The 26,015-nt window shown below is 29.0% G+C and overlaps 1 protein-coding gene across 1 annotated transcript in view; it reads left to right on the top strand.

Annotated features, from left to right (window-relative positions):
- Positions 1–8,884: 8,884 nt before the first annotated feature.
- LOC113377334 (RNA binding protein fox-1 homolog 2) overlaps positions 8,885–26,015 on the top strand; it is a 312,484-nt gene continuing 295,353 nt past the window's right edge. Inside the window, exon 1 of the mRNA XM_026617617.1 lies at positions 8,885–9,386. Within this exon, the coding sequence (XP_026473402.1) occupies positions 9,375–9,386 (12 nt within the window). The 5' untranslated portion in view covers positions 8,885–9,374. The remainder of the gene's footprint in view (positions 9,387–26,015) is intronic.

Here is a 26,015-nt window from a genome sequence, read left to right as displayed (position 1 = left end):
AAGAAAAGCCAAAGATTTATAAAATAATCTTTATTTCCAAACGTTTCGACATTCAATTTAATGTCATCATCAGTGGATCTAAAAACAGTATGAAAATTAGTATATCTAGGTAATTATAATATATGTGGATTGGTAAAGTAACTATACAATAAGAGAAAAATTAACAAACAGCAACACTTAACAACAAACCAAATATAAAAGATAGGAAAGGTAGTAGAGACTAGAATTAAATAAATAATTAAAAAATATAGGCAAAAATATCTAAGTACACTCATATAAACCTACGCATATATACATATATATACATACACATATACACACATATACATATATATATATATATATATATATATATATATATATACATGCATATATACATATACACACACATGCAAACATATAAAACACATATACATATACAGATACAACAATATATACCTATATATGTACACATATACATGTACGACTATACATATATAAATATACGTATATACATATATGCAATGCAAAATTCCAAACGTTTCGACATTCAATTTAATGTCATCATCAGTGGATCTAAAAACAGTATGAAAATTAGTATCTCTAGGTAATTATAATATATGTGGATTGGTAAAGTAACTATACAATAAGAGAAAAATTAACAAACAGCAACACTTAAACAAACCAAATATAAAAGATAGGAAAGGTAGTAGAGTTTTGCAGAATCTTGTTTCACATCAATATGTGGTCACGCGGTGAACAAAAGATCGGATTCCTCCTTACTCTGCGATAACTACCAAGTAATACTAAATAATGTTTCCAAATTTATCTCCTCTGAACAAAACTAATTCTGACCTTACTAACCTTGCCAACACTTCCTAGTTTAACTTCGGCCTTGATACCCGAGCTTTACCTACCCATGCATAGCAAATTTTGAATAAACCTTTAAATTTTTTTTATTTTAGATATTTGAGTTATTAGTATAACTACCTAGTAATACTAAATAACATTTCCAATTTTTTTCTCCTAATTCTAACCATACAAACCTAGCCTAACATTACTAGTTTCAACTCCGACCATTTTCTACCTACCCGCCCATAACAATCCTTGAATGACCCTTAAAAATCTCTCAAAACACGTGTTGGCGTTTATACATGCCTCGGTACTCGCAAAGTACAGAAGTCGTGGCAGAAATTACATAATTCTACTTACATTTTTGTTCAATAAAACTATCATTTTTCTGTTTACATCATACAAAAAATTATAAAAAATGCATAGTGTTGACAAGTTAGTTGTATAAATGTTAGTGCCAATCTCTAGTGCTGTGTACACTTCTCTATATGTAACCAACCAACATAATGTAAGTCCACTTGTATTTTATATGTATTATCCATCTTCATAAATATTTTGTTTGCTTTACATATATACGAGTTTACATATATTGTATGTTTATATATATATATATATATATATATATATATATATGTATTTGTATGTATATATGTATATATATATATGTATGTGACTTATTTACATGTATGTTTGTATGTATATACATGTGTATATGTGTATACATGTATTTGTATATGCGTATATATGTATGTATGTATATATATATATATATATATATCCTACGAACATAATCAACTCTATCATATCATATCCTACGAACATAATCAACTCTGTCATAAATAACAGACGCAGTTACATTCTTAACAAACAAAAAGACCTCACAGACCATAAAAACCGTTTAGACTTAGAATCATATACTGGTGTCATTTGCCTACCGTACGTAAAAGATTTATATTTCTCGTGGAAAAAATTATTTCAACAGTGTGGCATTCTGTTGGTGTGTAATTGTGATGCAACCCTTAGTTCAATTTTTACACAAATGAAATCTAAGTTCAATTTTGACCGGCTCAGGAATTTAGTATATCAAATTAATTGCTCTAATTGCGAACTCTTTTATATTGGAGAAACTAGCCAAAACCTGAGTAAACGCCTTAATCAACACAAAAATAATTCAAAAAATCCCAAACAATTTAAAACAATGTTAACTGAGCATATTAAAAATTTAAATCACAATATCGATTTTTTTAACCCTAAAATTTTACATTTTGAAGAGAATACAATTAAAAGAAGATTCGCTGAGGGGTTGTTTTTACAATTACATAACGACAGAGTCATAAATAAACGCAATGACAATACGGCCCTTATCGAAACGAACACGTGGTTTCTTAATAGCGTGTCAAAATTCCTTAAAAAATAACAAAATCCCATCGCCTTTTAAATTTTCCAAAAAATATCAACACATGCTAAAAACTACTTTGAGAAAGTTGTGACATTTCTATCCTAAACTCCGAAGAGTAAATACATAGTTTCGACAACTTGTCAAGTTATCATGATTATTAGTGTGTTTTACCATTTGTGATGTTTGTGTTTAAAAAATACATATCTTATCAATGTGCACATACTCATACCATGGATTAATAATGGTTTCATATGCTATATTAGGATACAAAATTGTAAGTGTTTTATTACTATTATTATTATTATTGTTTTTCCATGAAATTTCCTTTCATATAATTTATTTAGTTCCAATTTTTATAGTTAACTTGATTACCACTGAATGATGGCTAAGATGCTAGCCGAAACGTATGGATTTTAAATAAATAAATTTAAAAAAAAAAAAAAAAAAAAAAAAAAAAAAAAAAAAAAAAAAAAAAAAAAAAAAAAAAAAAAAAAAAACTCATACTATTTTTATTGATGTTACGCCCGAATATTAAACTCAAATTAAACATATATATCAACATCAAATTCAAGAATATTCAAAAATATCACTCCTGGGCTGAAAAAAGGATTATTGACTTAATACACTAGTTATCATATAATTTTCTTAAAAACCTACAATACACTCTACGAACCATGGATCCACATCGTCATATCAAACCATTCGTCCCTCAAGTACACAAGAACAGGCAAGAAACCTTCAATACACGTGATGACCAATCGTTTTATGAATTTATCAGGCGCAACTACGGGATCTATATATATTCACAATTTAAAGCAGTTTCTAAATTAAATTCAAAAATCATTGTAAACACTAATAAACATGTCTTCTTATTAAGATGTCGAAAGAAAAAATAATACCAAACTTTTACAAAATCAATGTAAAAAAATTCAAACCTATTTCTAATAAGTCACAGGATAATACAGTAGAAAATCTTAGCTTAAAATTTATTTCTTTAACGATAGAAAGTTGCATTAAAAATATACACAACTTCAGGAATACCACCGCAAAAATTACCAATTGGTTGTTTCGTACAGTTGAGTCCGAAATTGTCAACGATTTTCTCCACTTCGAAAATATTAAAAACAATAAACATTCCACTAACCTAAAACAATCGTACAAAAATAAATTTAACAAATTATTACAAAATAAAATAGAACATAGTAAAATAACTTTAGATGAAAACGTCATCAACAAATGGCTAAAAAACTTCTCATCTATTGAGATCCCAGATAGACTTCGATACATTTTTGCATTAGGCCCCAATTTTGCTGTTCCCAACTGTCCTAACAATTTTAATTTCATTAAATTACTCTCGAACTTAGAAAATGGTTTGCAACAAATTAAAGATCCTAAACAGAAATCTCATACCAGAACCCTTTTTTGCAAAAAATTTATTTCGTACATCAATTCTTTCAATATAAAAAATTCGAATTATACTGACATTCTTAGAGATCTCAAAAGTTGTAAATTATTTTTAAAAAACCATCCTAACATCATCGTGACAAGAGCAGACAAAGGAAACGTCACAGTTATTCTTGACAAAGAGGACTATTTACAAAAAATTACTGAATCACTCTCGGACGACAGTACCTACACGACCATAAACAACGACCCAACCGAACACATTAACCGCTCCTGTCATAAACTTCTAGACAAATTAGTTACTAATAAACAAATCACAAAAGATACAGCTACAAACTTAAAAAATTTACACCCATACTTTCCAAGATTATACGGCCTTCCTAAAATACACAAAACAAACCTACCTTATAGACCGATTGTTTCAGACATAAATTCTCCACTATACAAATTATCCAAGTACATTAGTAATATCTTAACAATAATAACAAAACAGTCCCCATATTACATTAAAAATTCCTTCGAGCTTGTCAAACTTCTTAATAATATTTCCATTCCCAATAATTATAAACTAATTAGCCTAGACGTTATATCCCTATTTACAAATGTCCCACTAGACTTAATACTAGACGCCATCACCAGCAGATGGAGTGAAATTAGCCTTCACACCACATTATCTTTACATTGGTTTAGAGAAATCATCAAATTCATTGTCTCTAACACCTATTTTGAATTTAATGGATCATTTTATTACCAAATTTTTGGCACCCCAATGGGATCTCCCGCATCTCCGTCTTTAGTAGAAATTTCCTTACAATTAGTAGAAAACAAAATTTTTAATAATTATAACAAACAAATCTTTTATTACCGATATGTAGACGATATCATTACTTGTATTCCGGAAGAAGACATTAACATATTTACTGATAATTTTAACAATTTTAATAAAAAACTACAGTTTACCGTAGAATTAGAGACAGTGAATTCGATTAGTTTTCTAGACATCAGACTAATACGTACAAATGACCACCGACTAATTACTAACTGGTACCAGAAACCAACTAGCTCCGGACGATACATAAATTACCACTCATACCACCCTCTTAAAATGAAAATAGCGACAATAATAAATTTAACAGACCACGCCATATTACTATCTGACAAAAACTTCTGGGACACGAACATTGACCTGGTTATAAACACACTGAAAAACAACTCATATCCTACGAACATAATCAACTCTGTCATAAATAACAGACGCAGTTACATTCTTAACAAACAAAAAGACCTCACAGACCATAAAAACCGTTTAGACTTAGAATCATATACTGGTGTCATTTGCCTACCGTACGTAAAAGATTTATATTTCTCGTGGAAAAAATTATTTCAACAGTGTGGCATTCTGTTGGTGTGTAATTGTGATGCAACCCTTAGTTCAATTTTTACACAAATGAAATCTAAGTTCAATTTTGACCGGCTCAGGAATTTAGTATATCAAATTAATTGCTCTAATTGCGAACTCTTTTATATTGGAGAAACTAGCCAAAACCTGAGTAAACGCCTTAATCAACACAAAAATAATTCAAAAAATCCCAAACAATTTAAAACAATGTTAACTGAGCATATTAAAAATTTAAATCACAATATCGATTTTTTTAACCCTAAAATTTTACATTTTGAAGAGAATACAATTAAAAGAAGATTCGCTGAGGGGTTGTTTTTACAATTACATAACGACAGAGTCATAAATAAACGCAATGACAATACGGCCCTTATCGAAACGAACACGTGGTTTCTTAATAGCGTGTCAAAATTCCTTAAAAAATAACAAAATCCCATCGCCTTTTAAATTTTCCAAAAAATATCAACACATGCTAAAAACTACTTTGAGAAAGTTGTGACATTTCTATCCTAAACTCCGAAGAGTAAATACATAGTTTCGACAACTTGTCAAGTTATCATGATTATTAGTGTGTTTTACCATTTGTGATGTTTGTGTTTAAAAAATACATATCTTATCAATGTGCACATACTCATACCATGGATTAATAATGGTTTCATATGCTATATTAGGATACAAAATTGTAAGTGTTTTATTACTATTATTATTATTATTGTTTTTCCATGAAATTTCCTTTCATATAATTTATTTAGTTCCAATTTTTATAGTTAACTTGATTACCACTGAATGATGGCTAAGATGCTAGCCGAAACGTATGGATTTTAAATAAATAAATTTAAAAAAAAAAAAAAAAAAAAAAAAAAAAAAAAAAAAAAAAAAAAAAAAAAAAAAAAAAAAAAAAAACTCATACTATTTTTATTGATGTTACGCCCGAATATTAAACTCAAATTAAACATATATATCAACATCAAATTCAAGAATATTCAAAAATATATATATATATATATATATATATATTTTTGAGCATTTATGTACATATGTATATATATATGTATTGTGTGTATATATATGTATGTATATATATATGTATGTATATATATATATATATATATATATATGTGTGTACATGTATATATATGTGTATATATGTGTGTGTATATATGTACATATGCATGTTTATGCGTATATGTATGTGTATACGTGTATAGCTATAGTTACATAGATAGGTATGAGTATATGTATGTTTCATACATGTACATGTACGTCGTTGTGAATATGCATGCACGTTGCATATATTTATATATGTATAGTCGTACATGTATATGTGTACATATATAGGTATATATTGTTGTATCTGTATATGTATATGTGTTTTATATGTTTGCATGTGTGTGTATATGTATATATGCACGTATATATATATATATATATATATATATATATATATATATATGTATATGTGTGTATATGTGTATGTATATATATGTATATATGCGTAGGTTTATATGAGTGTACATAGATATTTTTGCCTATATTTTTTAATTATTTATTTAATTCTAATCTCTACTACCTTTCCTATCTTTTATATTTGGTTTGTTTAAGTGTTGCTGTTTGTTAATTTTTCTCTTATTGTATAGTTACTTTACCAATCCACATATATTATAATTACCTAGATATACTAATTTTCATACTGTTTTTAGATCCACTGATGATGACATTAAATTGAATGTCGAAACGTTTGGAAATAAAGATTATTTTATAAATCTTTGGCTTTTCTTTGTTTGATGTTCGCCCTCAAGAACTCACTCACATATTTCAACATCAAAATTAACTACTAAATCATATATATATATATATATATATATATATATATATATATATATATATATATAATAAATAATATATTAATATATTAATATATTTATTAATATAGAGATAGTTATTATGAAATGCATCACGTTCTTGATATAGTGTTAAAATATAGTATTATTAAATCAAAAATAATTTGGAACATAAAAACTGTGTACTACTTTTTCTAACAATTCCAGGTTTATACAATATAAATATATAATTTTCATCAATATTTTAACTAGTTGGTTTGATATTTAGCCTTGAGGCAAGTTACATGAACTTCCCCATATGTGTAAATAATCGACTTAATCAAAAAAAAGTGTAAATAATATACTTCATCAATCCTACTTTAAAAAAACGATAATAATTTTAGCAAACTTTGACGAATTTTTAAAATTAAACTACTTGTCGTAAGGCCGTAATATTACAGTAAGTTCTATAAGACCGTGATGTATATAGCCAAAAAAAGTTCCATGAAAATCGGCTTAAGTTTTTTTTTCAACAGTTCATTAAAAGAAAACGGCTCGGTAGATGTTCACCTAAAATTAATCAGTACCATTCCCAACTAATATCTTTCGAACAGTTTTTGATTTTTTAAAATCGGTTCGGTAGGATGAGCGATTAAATGTGGACAAAAAGTTGAACACTTTTTTTCAACAGTTAATTTCAAGAAAACGGCTCGGTAGATTTTCACCTAAAATTAATCAGTGCCATTCCCAACTAATATCTTTCGAACAGTTTTTGATTTTTTAAAATCGGTTCGGTAGGATGAGCTTAAATGTGGACGAAAAGTTTAACACTTTTTTTTCAAATTGCAAAGAAACGGCTTGGCAGATCGTCGCACAAAACTGACAAACGATAGTCCTCACCGAAATACATCAAATGGCTTTTAAATTCCTAAAATCGGTTCAGGCGTTTTTGAGAAAACGTCGATCAAAAGTCTAATTTTGACAAATGCCAAAAAAACGATACCAATTTTTGCAAACTTTGACGAATTTTTAAAGCTAAACCAGTTGTCGCAGGGCCGTAATATTTTAGTATGATCTAGATTCTAGAAGACTATGGTATCTACCGTCAAAAAAATAATCATAAAAATCGTCGAATTTTTTTTTTAAAAACTTTATTACAAGAAAACGGTCCGGCCGATCTCTACCAAAAACTAATCAGCACGATTTCCAACCAATATCTTTCGAACGGTTTTTGAATTTTCAAAATCAATTCAGAATTGCGGGCTAAAACGTAGACGAAATTTTTTTCACTTTTCTGCGATTTATAAACAAACGGCTTGGCCGATCGTCGCACTGACAAACAATAGTCCTCGTCGAGATACATCGAATGGCTTTTAAATTTTTGAATTCGGCCCAGCCGTTTTCGAGAAAACGTCGATTTACGGCAAAAAATCTGTTCACATACACACACACACACATACTTTTTCTAAATTTGGTCTCATTCGATTCAGAATGGCTTGAAACGTCGAGAAAACATAAAATTAGAGAATCGGTTTTTTTGATGAAAACATAAACTTCTCCTTCGGGAAGTTAAAAATTGTGTGATATTCTTTAACAATTTAGGTTTAATGTGCTGTTTATTAGTTCTGTTTATTGGATTGTGGAATATAAAAAAATATTTTTAAAAACATTAACACTCCTCGAATGTATTTTTATGAACACTGTATTGAATATTGTTTAATTGATTGGGCGTGTGGGTTATTCATGGCGATCCACATAGTGTAATTTGCTTCTCAAGATCAAGTATGAAAGTTTTTGATTCGAAATAAGTTATGATCTTAACTGATTTTTAATATTTAAATCAAGCAAGTTTAATTTTTAGTATAGCCATAATTTTATCATTCGACTTCTAGCAATTTTCAGCTACGAGCGGTGAGCACGGCCGTACTTTGACCAGGGTCGCTCCGGCGCAGTTACCACAGTCCCCCTCTATGTCACAATGAGATGCGCATGTGCTTCGGCTCCAGACTCTGTATGTCGTGTGTAATCGGCATGAGTATAGAATTGTCCGAAGAGGTATCGTTGTTGAGTCGTTCAGTCGAGAGTTGAAACGCCACAACTGCGTCGGTTGGTGAATGCCTTTAACGAACGGCACAATACAATATACGATAGGTTTCAATGACAACGCTCCTTCTGCGCAGAGCCAATCATATACAAAACTTGCGCCATCAAACAGTATTCTCAAGTGACTAATAATATATAGTAATATACGTGCCAAAATTATTTCTACAATTATGTGAGTGAGCTCTGTGCACCTATCAAGCAAATACTGTACGTAGTAAAGCATCAGTGACGTTCCGAATCAGTGTACATGTGTTCGTGTAATTTGTAAGCCGACGACGACACACGCCAGGAGAGCATTCATTTGCTTCTGGCCGAGATAATTGTGAAGAAGCGCTTATATTTATTTTATTGCTTTAAATAGTATTAGAAAGCCTTCAAACTGTGGGGCTCAGGTGCATTTTTCTTGCCGCCACAGGGGATGTATTATCCCGTAAGTATTTTTTACAAACCTATGTTGCATTTTATCGCCGTGGTTATTGTTGATTCATCACTCTTGCCGCATATACTAGCAAGCTGGTGTATGAATTAATCATTAATAGCTTTTGTTATAGTACATTATCGCCACTTTCGCATCACAGTTAAATCATTTTTTTAAGTATTATAAGCCGGTATAAATATTTTGATTAATTTATATATAAATTGAAAATAAATTGTCTTAAACTTGCTATGTTTATAAAAGTAACTCGTACTTTTGAAATCAGTTCCATGTTTTATATTCGCAACGATAGTTTAGTTCTCAAACAATGAAATCATGCAGAACCTCATTCTTGTCTAGAAACATTTGCTGTTGAATAACTACAATATCAGATTCAACCGCAGTATATCAAAATTCAATTTTGATTCGCATCTAGTTATAAAGTTGCTTAATTAAATTTAATACACGGAAAATCGTCTTCGGATTAATTTCTTTTTTTGATGAATTTTATTAAAAACTATTAAAACTCTATTTTGTTGAAAATCATAAATTTGATCAATTCTACCTATTTTAACTATGCTATTGATATCTCCTTCCATTGTAAAATTAATATTAAAGGTTTATGTACCGATGCGTCGTTGTCCTATTTATTTTGTAAGTGGATACGCTCAGGGTATAGCGAACACATGTTTAGGGGTATGAATTCCACCGGGTCTGCCTCTGCGCTAGCATCTCATAGCTTGGGGTTACGGTCCTAGAGCCTGCGACGCTGTTGTCAGATCTCTTATTTTAATGTGACATATTACTGTATGGACGACTATATTATTATTTAAACGCCTTGCAGATTGATATTGCAATGCTTCTATAATATGCACAACGCATCATTCACTAAATTGGTCGTTTTTTTAATGACTATGTTTGAACTGATTATGATCTTGGTGGTGGGTATTAAGTCTTTTTGCATCCCTAGATGTAGCATGTAGTTAAAGCTCTCAATTACAGTACAGGCGAATTCGAGAAAAATGAATTACATTAATAATGAGCTGTCAGAGAATTGAGCCCATTAAATCTATTTATTGGTAAGAATAGATTTACATTTATAGAATTATAATATGTTCAGCATTACGTTACGTTACGTTCTTTGCATGAAACATACAACAGTTCTAGAATTTCTACACATGGTACTAATAAATTAACTTTATTTATAGTCTTCAGTACATCTTATTTTGATGCATTATGCATGGCTCTGCACTAAACTATTTTTTCGGTATATTGTTTAAAAGCGACAGTAGTTTAACTTCAGACAGTAGTTACTATCTAGTTTTTGTTTTGCTGATTTTCTATCGCAATTATATCGAGATGTTTTAGTATTCCTTATTTACAGCGCAAGAGAGCGGGACTGCTAAACTTATGTAGTATTACTTTCATTTTTCAAGATTTCGTAATTCGCGTTGGATTTTTAATCTAATTTTTCATTATTTACAATATCCAAAATTGCATCGTAAACTTCTCATTGATATTATAACGGTCGAATTGTATTCGTCTTTACTGCCCTATCGTGTATCAGATTGTTATTTTAAAGTTAAACTTTTAACGTATTTCAAAAGTATTGTCCAAAGATTAGTAGAAGATGCAAAGAAAGGGTATGGGCGTGTTTCCCACCCTGGTATTTAATTGATTTTGAAGCCATTTTATAGGTATTTTCGAAAAAAAACGATATACCAAATTTCAAATCCGTAGCTTATCATTTGGCCGAGATAGCATTGAAAATGTGTGAAAGTGGACCCTTTTTTCAGTCGTTTTTTGTCGCAACTGTGAAAGATATCGACAAACCAATAACGCCAATCTATTCACATCGGCATGTACTATATTATTAATAATAAATATTGTTTAATGATTATTTGTTAGTGCATGAAAAAGTGAAAATAATTTTTTGTTTTGAATGTTCGAGTAGTGTGGTTGTTTGGACTAATTTTTAATTAGCATCATTAGAAAGGGTATTCAATTTTCTTTAACTGTCTAAAATTTTGTTTTATTTCATGTGGTAGAATATTTTCAAAAGTAGAAAAAACAGAGCAAGTACACGCTCGCGCTCGTATAACAACCCGTATACTCGTAAGTCGTCTCTGATTTGCAACGACTAGCAACAGGACTGCTCGCCGCGCGTCTTGATAAATTCTGCGTATAAATATGGAACATTTCTTTGTAAAACATTTTTAATAAAACACAAGATATATACATTTTTATTTTGAATAATTATATATTTATTTGTAGCTGTTTAATAGTAATTATATTTATATACAATTAAATATATATTATTCATATATTGCACAAGTATACTATATGATTGATATTTTATACAATTATCAATAAATAAATAAAAAATAGGTTGATAAAATATATACATAATAATAGTATGTCGGTATATAATTTCTATTCATGCTACAGCAATATATATAATGGCAAGTATACTAAGTTAGTCATAAATATATTAAATAATATCTTGAAGTTTTTTTTTTAAATTAAATAATATATAAAAATATATTGAATAGAATATCTCTACCTATAAATACTGATATTAACTGTTGAACTACTATACAATTGTGCATCATCATTAATTAAAACGATATTTGAAATTTTACGGCATTATTAATTATATTATGGTAATAACTAAATTATACACTAACAAAATTAAATCGTCACTAAAATATAAGAAAACTGCAAAATCGACAGGTACAGAACTGTAGTGTTCTCCAAACAGCACACCAAAATTAAAAACTAGTGGGGTGCATGGCATCGTGCCTTAAGGCAAATTACTGGAACTTCCCGTACCGTAATTAAAAATCTTGGTACGGAACGAAAAAAAAATACACAAAATGGAAACACATTGATAAAATCTCTAAAATATCTGATAACTTGATGTCCATATGTTCAATAAACATTTTTGACCGCTAAATGACATTTTTTTAACTTATTTTTATTGAGAATAACCGCTGGACCTGCCTTCCCAAAAATCAGTTAATCATCTTGTCAATACAAGTAAAATCTTTTTTGAATCATTAAAATCGGAAGCTCCGTTCTCTTAAAAACTGAGTTACCGTTTTTGGCACTTTTTGCTCTGTATCTACTGAACGGCTAAACCTGCCGCAGCCAAAAACTGATCAGCACGTCTCCTTATCAATGCGAATCGAATGTTTTTTGAAATATTCAAATCGGTTGATCGGTGTTCCATCGTCGACGAAAATTTGTATCCGGACACACACACGCACATATACACATACACACACCCACATATATACATCTTTTTTTTCTAAGGTATGCCAAAATATTCAGAAACCTTTGAAACGTAAAAATATATAAAAATTTTCATTTTCGATTTTTTTGCGATTTTAACTTGACTGGATCACTTAGTCAAAAATATTCATTTAAAGTATATAAGTGAGCTTTAAAAGGCAGAATTAAAATTGAAATCTGAATTATTTTCGATCTACAAAAAAAAAAAGAAAAAATTGAATGAATTTTTTTTCTCCAAAAGCAATTGTTTTGTCAACACAAGCTGAAAGTTTTTTGAATCATTCAAATCGGACGCTTAGTTCCCTCAAAATCTGTCATTTTTTGCACATTTAGTTCTGTATCACCGAAACCGCTGGACCTGCCTTTGCCGAAAACTAATCACCCCTACTCCCCGTCAATACGCATTGAATGTTTTTTAGATCATTTAAATCGGATGCTCCGATCTCTCAAAAACTCCATTTCTATTTTCTGCACTCTTTGCTTTGTATCTCCGAAACGGCTGGACCTGCCTTTGCCGAAATCAGCACATCTCCTTATTAATAGGAATCGAATGTTTTTTGAACATTTTGTATATTATGTGTGGTTTTTGCGACGATATATATATATTGCTGTAGCATGAATAGAAATCATATACCGACATTTTCGTCCACGTTTTCGGGCGTACGGATCAACCGATTTGAATGGTTCAAAAAACATTCGATTCCTATTGATAGGGAAAAGAGCTGATTAGTTTTTGGCAAAGGCAGGTCCAGCCGTTTCGGAGATACGGAGCAAAGAGTGCACAAAATAGAAATCGAATTTTTGAGAGAACGGAGTATCCGATTTGAATGATCTAAAAAAACATTCAATTAGTAATGATTGGGAGAAGTGTTTATTGGTTTTTGGCAAAGGCAGGCCCAGCCATTTTGAAGATACGGAGCTAAATATGTGAAAAATGGCAATTTTTGAGAGAACTAAGCGTCCGATTTAAATGATTCAAAGAACTTTCTGCTTGTCTTAACAAAATAATTGATTTTGGAAAAAAAAATTGTTCCATTTTTTTTTTTTTTTTTTTTTTAATAATTTTTTGTATATCGAAAATATTTCAGATTTTATCTTTAATTCTGACTATAGTTCTAATATACTTTACAAATAATTTCAACTCTGCAATTCAGTTTATATAATTCTCATAAATATTAGACAATGTTACAATATTTATAATAATCTATTTGAAAACATTCAGTATTCCACGAACATTTCGTTACGGTACGGGAAGTTCCTGCAATTTGCCTTAAGGCACGATGCCATAATTGCCGCAAGACAGAATACCACTTACAGCTAGTTATGTATATATTTTATCAACCTATTTTTTATATATTTAGTGATAATTGTCTAAAATAACGGGCTGTTATATGAGCGCGAGCGTGTACTTGCTCTGTTTTTTTCTACTTTTGAATATGTTCTACCACATGAAATAAAACAAAATTTTGGACAGATAAAGAAAATTTAATACCCTTTCTAATGATGCTAATTAAAAATTAGTCCAAACAACCGCACTAGCCGAAAATTTAAAACAAAGTATTAATTTCACTTTTTCATGCACTAACAAATAATTATTAAACAATATTTGTTATTAATAATATAGTACATACCGATGTGAATAGATTGGTTTGCGAATATCTTTCTCTGTTGCGACAAAAAACGACTTAAAAAAAAGGGACCACTTTCACACATTTTCAATGATATCTGAATATGAGCTACGGATTTGAAATTTAGTATATCGGAATTTCTCGAAAATACCTATAGAATGGCATCAAAATTATTTAAATACCAGGGTGGGGTCAATTCTGTATGCAAACACGCCCATACCCTTTATATATTTCTTAAATGATACTAAAAAAAACTAATTTTAATTAATTTTAACTATTCTTGCCCAGTTAATAATTAAATTTAGAGTATGGGCAACACAAGGTACAAAAAAATCTCGAGGATTTTGTTCCAAAGTAAATTCTGTACCCATTTTTCATATTTGCTCCATTTCTATCCTTTATTGTTGAACATAATCCAGGTCCCATTGAATCGGTTATATCAACAATGCACAAAAAACTTTTCCTTATTTCTACATCTTTATTTTCAAAAAGAAACAAATTGAACAATAATTATCATCTGTATCTTTTTTACTTGCATTGAATTGTATATTGAATAATATAGTAAAGTTGTATAAGATTTCTACTGTCATAATAACCTTCTGCTAGTCTAGTAGTTCATCAGCTGCGAAACGTTTACAACAAAAACAAAAGTCACGATTTAATTTCTCGCAATAAATAAGCCATTTTCTAGGCGCCGTCTCCCAATTTCTCATTTTTCTTTATTAGAATTTGTCTTTTTTTTAAAAGCTTTGTTTCAATTAAATCAACTCGCAATTTTCCATTAATAACGCCTTATTCAGCTGAGTCATCTAAATTTCGAAATATTAAAAATTTTTATCAAACAAATTGCATAACATACACGATGAAATCAAGTTTACAGCCGGTAGAGTATATTGTTTTGAATTCGGTGCCGTTCCGAAAGTGTTAATACATATGTCAACATTAAATTCAGAATCATACAAAATACACACACACACACACACACACATAATATATATATATATATATATATATATTTAACATATGATATAAATTTCATATCCGAATCTCGTGTTGGCATCCCTCCTACATGGCACGCGGCCGCATTATTCGCATGCATAGTTTGCAAGGTAGGGCTGGCCCTGAATATATATATATATATATATATATATATATAATAACTAAACGTTTTGCCATAAAAATATGTCTAGCATGATAACTAATTGATTGCAAATTTGTATATAAGCGAAAGGGGCAGCTGACAAAAAACATAGTTTATCCTCACTGCATAGCACAGAGGTGGGGAACCTTTTTGCCGTTAGAGGCCGCACTTAAATTAGGCAGCAATAAAAGAGGCCGCATAAGCTGATTGACCTAAAAAAGTGACTTTTGTGAAAGTATTATAATTTTTTCATAGTTTTAACAATTTATTGCATTATATAGAAAAAGTAAATAAAATACTTAAAAATTTTAAATATTTTATAAATTAAATTTTAAATGAATTATAAATATTTTAGTTCGTTTTAATTTCATTTAAATATTCATTTTTTATATAAAAATGATATTAAAGTGTTTTGATTTGAAATTGATTTTCATTTTCTTATTGTTACATAATTATTTGAAATAAGAAATTATATATTTTTCTTATACCATTCACTGATAGATTTTTATTTTGCAAACTAAAATGTTAACGGTTAATTTAGGGAATTTCGGGCTTTGGAAAAGCCAGATTAAATTCATTTGTAAACTTTCGGTATGAATATTCCTTTTGTCATTAAGGACAATAGTTGTTATAATAAAAAATAGGATTAATGCATTAAACGCAACGTTACCTCTTGCCAAAAGAAATATACCTAGACTAGTCACTATTGACAGACATTTAAAAATATAATTTAAAAAATATTATTAATAAATTATGTACTTAATCCATTTAGAGAATGATAATGTTTACCCATAAAAATAAGCGTATTATTTGATAATGTATAAACTCATAATAATGCACATGAAAAAAATATTTTAATTAAAATATGTATTTATTATGCACAAAATGTATTGTTACTTTATATTTTGCATTTAAGTTGTTCTCATTTCAAAAACCTTACCCTATATTTATATTTCAAGATTTAAATATAAATAAATTTTATATATTATGTGCATATAAATACGCAGGGGCGGATTTAGATATTTGGCGCCCTGGGGCACTGACAAAAATGCCGCCACATCCCTGAATTTTTAGGTAAAATAGTTTTTATATATCATTTTTCTAAAATTAAAATTGCTATTTAATTGCAGAAAATTTATTACGCATTACATACTATAAATAGTGGTGCTTGGCATCGTGCCTTAAGGCAAATTGCTGGAACTTCCCGTACAAAAAATTAAAATAAAACAAGAACTATTTGTAAAGCGATCGCCCTGCTTTAGCTGCGTAGAGACAAAATAAAGAAGCGCGTAAGCGTCGCCCCGCAGAATAAATAATGATACAGAACCCATAGTAAAATGTAAACAAAATGTATACTTATTATTAAAATATATGATAATTTGATGTGCAGATGTTTAATGATCACTTTTGACCGCCAAATGTTTTTTTTTAATTTTTCTATTGGAGCATCGAAACCGCCAGACCTGCCTCCCACAAATTTAATCAGTTCTCCGTTTTGTTTATACATGTAAATTTCTTTTAATGATATTGGACGTTCCATTTTTCAAAAACTGAATTATTATTTTTGGGACCTGCTTTGGCCAATAACTAATCAGCACGTCTCGCTATCAATAGGAATCGGATCATTCGAATAAAATTTAATTTTAATAAATTTAATACATAAAAGGTAATAATCTACAAAAAAAATCGAAATATGAAAAAAGGTTAAACTCAATTTTCATCATTTTTCAAAAAAATTTAAAACTTTTTATAAAATGTAATTTTCAGTACGGAAAGTTTCAGTAACTTGCCACTAGACACCAATTTTTAAAAATATATTTTTGTGTTTTATGAAAAAAGGTATAGTTTTGTGTCATTTTATAACTATGGTCTCATAAAATTGCCAATATATCTAGGTAAAATCTGGTTGCTCCGATCTCCGCCAAAGTTATGGATTTGCTTTTGGTTGCGAGAAGTATAAATTTTTATCATTTTACTACGGATACGCATAAAAATCTTCAACCCGGGTGCTAATGATTCTTTTGCACTGTTAATTTTTTTTATAATACTTCTTGTATCATATAATAGGCGATGTCTTGCGAAATCGAAAATATTGCTTATATTAAATAATATTGATATATTATATTACATCTCTATTTCGTATCTGCCTAAGAGTCTGTTTTTCAGGATAGTAATCTGATGTTACAATAGTGTCAAAGTAACTCTGCTATTTTGTACGAGACGGCAAGGGGCCGCACAAAAACCTCCCGAAGGCACATATCGATGCTTTTCTGACGCAACCTCGTATCTCAGAAACTACTACTTTTCAGGAGAGACAAAAAACGTTTTATAACGAATTTTTGAACTGCTTTTAACAAATTTTTTTATAAATTTTAAAAATATTCAATCTTGTGACAATTATTTGAGACAAGTATGATATTACAAACAATTAATCATTATTTTTTCTTCAATTCTTTGAGATACGTGTTTGTCGCACGGAAAAAAATGTAACATACGTGGTTGCGTCATGCTATTTTCAAATAAGAGTACATGAATAACTTTCTTCAATTGTTTTATTTTTAGAATCGATCAACTTTTCAAATAATTCTTAATAAAAAAAACAAACATTATTAAACTTGTGGTATATGTTAGTTTATAATTACGACAATATAGTATCTGGCCATAGTTTAGGTATTTCAATATCTAGGATATTTAGCTCTTTCATGGATTTATAATTTACTACTTTGTGATTATCATTTTTATTGTTACTTTTATTCTTTTTTGTTATTATTTCTTTATTTAATGATTTTTTATCTGCGGATGACACATTATCTAACTCTAAAAAATACAAAATTTAATTTCATTTATTGTCAGTAAGAATTGATAATTGTTCAATTTTTGTAGCTTACTGTGATATTTGTTCTCAACATAATAAAAATATAACTAGTGGTGCATGGCATCGTGCCTTTAAGCAAATTGGTGGAACTTCCCGTTCCGTAATTAAATAGAATCGAGGAATAATTAATGATTACAAATAGATTATTGTAAGTACTGTAACTTTTGTTATTTGTATTTGAATGACAAAATATAAGAATAAACTGGACAACGACGTTTATATATGTTTACATAAAAAGTAAATAAAAGTAAAAAAAAACATATCTCATATATATTTCTAAGAATTATATAAACTAATTTGCAAATTTAAATTTATTTATTTGAAGTATATAAGAGAGTTTTAGAATTTTAGCTAGCATTAAAATTAAAATCCGAATCATTTTTCATATTTAAACAAAGAAATAATTGTAAATTAAAAAAAATGGACAAAAAAATTCTGCTTTCCTAAACTAATCGATTCTTTATACTGCAAAATGTTCATTGAATCATTCGAATCGGAAGCTTTGAAACGACTGGGCCTGTCTTTTTCAGAAACTAATCACCACGTCATCAATACAAATTGAATGTTTTTAAATAATTCAAATCGGATGCTCTGTTTTCTCAATAGGAAACGATTATTTTTGAATGTTTCAAATCGGTTGATCTGTGCTCCCGAAAACGTGGACAGAAAATTATATCCACACACACACGCACACAAACACATACATCCATTTTATTAAGGTATGTCAAGATATTCAGAAACCTCTGAAACGTTAAATATGCAAAAAGTTTCATTTTCAATTTTCGGAAAATTACTATAACTTGCGGTAAGTAAATAATAAATATATTTATTAACTATCGTTCATTAAGTTTTAATAACAAATAACTTAATTGAATAATAATTTTTATTAGAAGGATTGAACTAAACAACATTGCTGACAGCGAAACTTGTTCATATACGCCACCATGTATTCTGAGATACGAGGTTGCGCATGGCACATTTTTCTGAAATGAGATACGTGATTGTATTTTTCTCAATAAAAAAACGTTCGGTTGATTTTTTTTTACAAAACTTCACAGATCTATGCGTCTATATTTAGTGATTGATTTTCCGATTAAAACTCAAAATCGTCAAAAATCGAGTACGAGGTTGCGTCAGAAAAGCATCGGTATAAATGTTCCTGGATTATATTAATAGGTTTTGCAAGAGACAACCTAATCTGAAACTGTTTCTATTTAAATTGAATTAGCACAGTTTCAAGATTTTGATACATTATTATCGTTCTTTTCATTTAATTTTTTATTTAGGACTAAAACTCGATAATACATTTCTAAATTATATTGTTGTGTCATGCTCAGCGAGTTGACTAATGTTTATGCTTTATAATTATATTTATAGTATATTTTTTATGGTGTATATAGGTTTACACATACTTATAATATGCAATTAACATAACTTTGATTGATTGATATTTTGTTGCGTTCTCTAATTCTTGACAGTAATAATATACTTTCTATTCAAAAATATTATTTCATTTCTTGTGCCACTGATCATACACCATATACTTGTTAAATTGAAATTCAGTCAAACTCATTTAATATCATAAACTATACTATAAATATTTAATCAAAATGAATCAATAATGTCACAAATATATTTTGCTTACTACACTCTCCATCAATAACTTTCCATCAATTCAAAATTTGCAACATGAAAATACTTCTTCAACTGTTAAAACTTCAACATAATGAACTACCATAGAAACGCATCATAAACCGTATTCGAGTATTACAATAAAATCATAGAGCGAATGTTCCTTGCACTGTAGTGTGCAGTACCTCTCAGCAGATGGTTTACTGTTCCTAAGTTTTATCACTCGAATTGTTTGTAGGTCGTTGGTCTAAAGATAAGATCAAACTGATTCTACGTTTCACTTGTGAAACATTATTGAAATTACCAAAAATATAATATTTAACTTCCCGTAGTGTAAGTTATAGGAATCGCAAAAAACGAAAATATTTTTTTGTATATATCTTTACGTTTCACAACCTTTTGAACATTTTGGCATACCTTAGAAAAAATGGATGTGTGTGTGTATGTGCGTGCGCGTGTGTGTGTGTGTGCGGATACAAATTTTCGTCGACGATCTCAGGAACACGGATCAACCGATTTGAATAATTTAAAAAAACATTCGATTCGTGTTAATAAGGAGACGTGCTGATTATTTTTTTGGCAAAGACTGGTCTATCGGTTCCGAAGATACGGGGCAAAAAGTGCCAAGAACGGTAGTTCAGTTTTTAAGAGAACGGAGCGTCCGATTTTAATAATTCAAAGAAGATTTTACTCGTATTTACAAGGTAAAGAACTGATTAAATTTTTATAAAAGCAGGCCTAGCGATTTCGGAGATCTAGTAAAAAAAAATCCATTTGGCGTTCAAAAATGATCATTAGACATATGGATATCAAATTATCAGATATTTTATAGATATATTAACACTTTCCACTCGGGAGTCGGACTGCTAGTCGGTACGCTGCGCTCGGAATATTATAGTGCTATACATATCTCTCAACTCGGAATTTTTTTTTGTATCAAATTTTGTCAAAATGTGGTTGTATTGCTTTCAAATATAGTTATCCGGCATCCGAGTCGAAAGGGTTAATAATGTGTATCAATTTCGTTTACATTTCCGTCCGTTAGACGGCGACGCGGCGCTTACGCGCTTCGATAATTCGTCTTCATGCAGCTAAAGCAGTGCGATTGCTTTGGAATAAAGTTCAAAATTTCCAAAATATTTCAAAATGAAAAAAACATTTTTTTTCCAAGTTTTTTCTTCCAAAAAAATCAATTTTTCTTCAAAAATTTAAAATTTCTCAAAAATCAAATTTTGTCAAAGTTTAAAAAAAATAAATCTTTTTAACACACTTTCGGCGGTGCGGGTACTGGTACTCGATTTTAGGATTGTCATTCAACTGCGGGTGCGGGTATTTTCGGGTACTCGGTCGGACATGCTAGATGCGAAGAGCGAACGAAATTTCTTACTATGAGCGGTTGCAACGCTAGTTTTATATTTATTATAGAACTATAATAAAATTATAATTTATTCTTTAAAATTATTTTCGATACGCAAATACGTATATATTACATAAATATTTGGTATTTTATTTAAGACAATATGTTTTACGTCAGCATTTTTGGTAAACATACTATTTTTTTTAATACTATATTATCATTTATATATTTTGCTATTATCTTTGTATTTATTGCGTTTCGATAATTCATGTAATTTAATTTTCAAATACAATGTCAAAAATAAGCTATTACATTTTTACAAATAATCGAACGTAGCTTATAAAACCATATAATTATTTATGTAATTAACTTCTAGGTTTGTCACTAATTTATACACCATAAAATTTAATTTCGTACAATATTACAAACAATCGAATTTTCAACGTAAAACTCTAGATTGTATATAGTATGATTATAAGTGATATAGGTACTTTATACATAATTGGAGAATGGAATTACTTTGTCTAATTTACGTACCTGGCAACAGGTAATTTTATCAAATATACTATCCGGCGAGTAATAAAACTAATTCATTAATTTACTGTTGAATGACGAATTTTCGCAATGTTTTTCAATTGTGCTTGGATTACAGGTAATTTCAAAATGTATCATATATTTCTCGTATTTTATTATCAATTTTCTTTTATTTGAAAGAATTCAACGGAATTAAATGTATTTAATGACCTATTACTTCCTATTACCTAAATAAATCTTCAAATATATATATATATATATATATATATATATATATACGAGTATATATATATATATACATATTCAAAATAAGCATATAAGCAAAAATAGTAAAATATGGTATTCTGATTAGAATGGCTTGCGAAGCAAAGTCAGGCTACATATGCAATTTAAAAATTTACTGTCGAAATGGCAATAGTTTACAGACAACTATATTAGATATATTAGAACCTTATTTAAATTTGTGGCATCATGAATACATGGACAATTTTTATAATAGTGTAAATACAAGTTTATTATTACTACAAAATAAAACTAGAATTTGTAAGACTATAAGGACAAACAGGGGCCTTCCTGAAGAACTTAAAAATTTAAAACTTAGAAAATTTGTTACAATGCTTCAAAAAGAATAGTCCAAATGATTTTTACAATTCTAAACTTATTGCGTAAAAATGTGTAGTGTATAATCGCGTAAAAAACCTTCCTGTAACAAACTTTTCTGTGTATTTTGATTAATTGATTTTTATGATTAAAATCATTTTTTTATTTCAGAGACTAAACTTATGAGGAATTACGTAAGAAAACGTATAGAAATTTTTTCTGTGTATTTTGTTTTAAATTTTTAGAATTAATTACATTTTTCATTTCATTGCCTAAACATATGTATCATTGCGTAATAATATTCAACTTTATTTGCAAACATTTTACCTTCAGTATTGATAGTTTTACCTCATAATAAGTTAATATTATAGTATTTACTACAGCGTGTGAATTTAGGCAGTAAGTATTGTAAGTAAAAGACTGTGCTTTCATGCCATGCTTACGCATTCGCACAGTTGTAAAAACCCCGCTACGGGTATTAGTGCAGTAAACGGAGAGGAAAAAAGGGTATAACCTCTGAATTTTTTTACTGTGCTCCGAATTGAATGAAATTTTGGAATTAGGTTCATCTTACCCTCAAGTTTAAAAGTGAAAACAATTCGGGTTGCGCCATCACCCCCCGGGGGGATGACACCCCCTCTCAATTGTGTAATTACATTTTTTCAAAATAACGTCGGAAATCGATAGAAGAACTAATTATAAGAATAAAATGTCTCTTATAGTTTTTCAAAAAAACTAATACTTTTCAAGTTACAGGCCACTAAAGATTCATATATTTTTGGCGCTTTCCTTCGTTTCTTTGCAAATATCTCCTTAAATATACATTTTAACGAAAATCATGTAGTGAACAAAATAATGTCAATAAAAATCTTAATAAATCGGTATTACATAAAGTGTTCTAGGAAAAATATTAAGCAAGATTCGAAAGAGCAAAGTCGTTTTTTATTTCGTTCAAGATTTAATTGTTGTATTTAAAGCCATCTAGTGTCGAGGTTTTACATTTTATGCATTTCGGTGAAATTGGGTTTTATAGTGCTCAACATAAGCTTTAAAATGAGTGCTGTTACAAGTTTTCTGCGTGTAAAATGAGTGAGCTATCATGCAAATAAGAAGCATATACGAAGTTTTTTTCTTTTAAATCATATGGTTTAATGAGCGCCATTTCCACCAGAATTACAGTAATTCACATTCCATCTAGAATTCACTTTATTATAGACATCTTGATGGATTCTAGCAGATTCACTACTTCAGTACAAACTATTTTCAGAAAACTCACGATTTTATAAAAACTTTTTTTTCCAATTTGCGCGACCGCGCAGTCTTTAAACATTCATAACTCTGTCAATTTTTGTGTGAAATAAAAATTATAAAAAACAATAATAAGCCAGAAAGATCCCTTTGATTCTTATCTATATGCTTTTATACGTTTCTTTTATTCTTTTTGAGATATAATGAAAATAAGCTATTACATTTTTACAAATAATCGAACGTAGCTTATAAAACCATATAATTATTTATGTAATTAACTTCTAGGTTTGTCACTAATTTATACACCATAAAATTTAATTTCGTACAATATTACAAACAATCGAATTTTCAACGTAAAACTCTAGATTGTATATAGTATGATTATAAGTGATATAGGTACTTTATACATAATTGGAGAATGGAATTACTTTGTCTAATTTACGTACCTGGCAACAGGTAATTTTATCAAATATACTATCCGGCGAGTAATAAAACTAATTCATTAATTTACTGTTGAATGACGAATTTTCGCAATGTTTTTCAATTGTGCTTGGATTACAGGTAATTTCAAAATGTATCATATATTTCTCGTATTTTATTATCAATTTTCTTTTATTTGAAAGAATTCAACGGAATTAAATGTATTTAATGACCTATTACTTCCTATTACCTAAATAAATCTTCAAATATTATATATATATATATATATATATATATATATATATATATATACGAGTATATATATATATATACATATTCAAAATAAGCATATAAGCAAAAATAGTAAAATATGGTATTCTGATTAGAATGGCTTGCGAAGCAAAGTCAGGCTACATATGCAATTTAAAAATTTACTGTCGAAATGGCAATAGTTTACAGACAACTATATTAGATATATTAGAACCTTATTTAAATTTGTGGCATCATGAATACATGGACAATTTTTATAATAGTGTAAATACAAGTTTATTATTACTACAAAATAAAACTAGAATTTGTAAGACTATAAGGACAAACAGGGGCCTTCCTGAAGAACTTAAAAATTTAAAACTTAGAAAATTTGTTACAATGCTTCAAAAAGAATAGTCCAAATGATTTTTACAATTCTAAACTTATTGCGTAAAAATGTGTAGTGTATAATCGCGTAAAAAACCTTCCTGTAACAAACTTTTCTGTGTATTTTGATTAATTGATTTTTATGATTAAAATCATTTTTTTATTTCAGAGACTAAACTTATGAGGAATTACGTAAGAAAACGTATAGAAATTTTTTCTGTGTATTTTGTTTTAAATTTTTAGAATTAATTACATTTTTCATTTCATTGCCTAAACATATGTATCATTGCGTAATAATATTCAACTTTATTTGCAAACATTTTACCTTCAGTATTGATAGTTTTACCTCATAATAAGTTAATATTATAGTATTTACTACAGCGTGTGAATTTAGGCAGTAAGTATTGTAAGTAAAAGACTGTGCTTTCATGCCATGCTTACGCATTCGCACAGTTGTAAAAACCCCGCTACGGGTATTAGTGCAGTAAACGGAGAGGAAAAAAGGGTATAACCTCTGAATTTTTTTACTGTGCTCCGAATTGAATGAAATTTTGGAATTAGGTTCATCTTACCCTCAAGTTTAAAAGTGAAAACAATTCGGGTTGCGCCATCACCCCCCGGGGGGATGACACCCCCTCTCAATTGTGTAATTACATTTTTTCAAAATAACGTCGGAAATCGATAGAAGAACTAATTATAAGAATAAAATGTCTCTTATAGTTTTTCAAAAAAACTAATACTTTTCAAGTTACAGGCCACTAAAGATTCATATATTTTTGGCGCTTTCCTTCGTTTTTTTGCAAATATCTCCTTAAATATACATTTTAACGAAAATCATGTAGTGAACAAAATAATGTCAATAAAAATCTTAATAAATCGGTATTACATAAAGTGTTCTAGGAAAAATATTAAGCAAGATTCGAAAGAGCAAAGTCGTTTTTTATTTCGTTCAAGATTTAATTGTTGTATTTAAAGCCATCTTGTGTCGAGGTTTTACATTTTATGCATTTCGGTGAAATTGGGTTTTATAGTGCTCAACATAAGCTTTAAAATGAGTGCTGTTACAAGTTTTCTGCGTGTAAAATGAGTGAGCTATCATGCAAATAAGAAGCATATACGAAGTTTTTTTCTTTTAAATCATATGGTTTAATGAGCGCCATTTCCACCAGAATTACAGTAATTCACATTCCATCTAGAATTCACTTTATTATAGACATCTTGATGGATTCTAGCAGATTCACTACTTCAGTACAAACTATTTTCAGAAAACTCACGATTT

Source organism: Ctenocephalides felis, unplaced genomic scaffold (assembly GCF_003426905.1).
Source record: "Ctenocephalides felis isolate EL2017-DRISC unplaced genomic scaffold, ASM342690v1 CF-g0.4_SCAFFOLD_01886, whole genome shotgun sequence".
NCBI lineage: Eukaryota > Metazoa > Arthropoda > Insecta > Siphonaptera > Pulicidae > Ctenocephalides > Ctenocephalides felis.
Note: the sequence above shows the minus strand (reverse complement) of the source record. Positions and strands in the feature narration are given on the sequence as shown.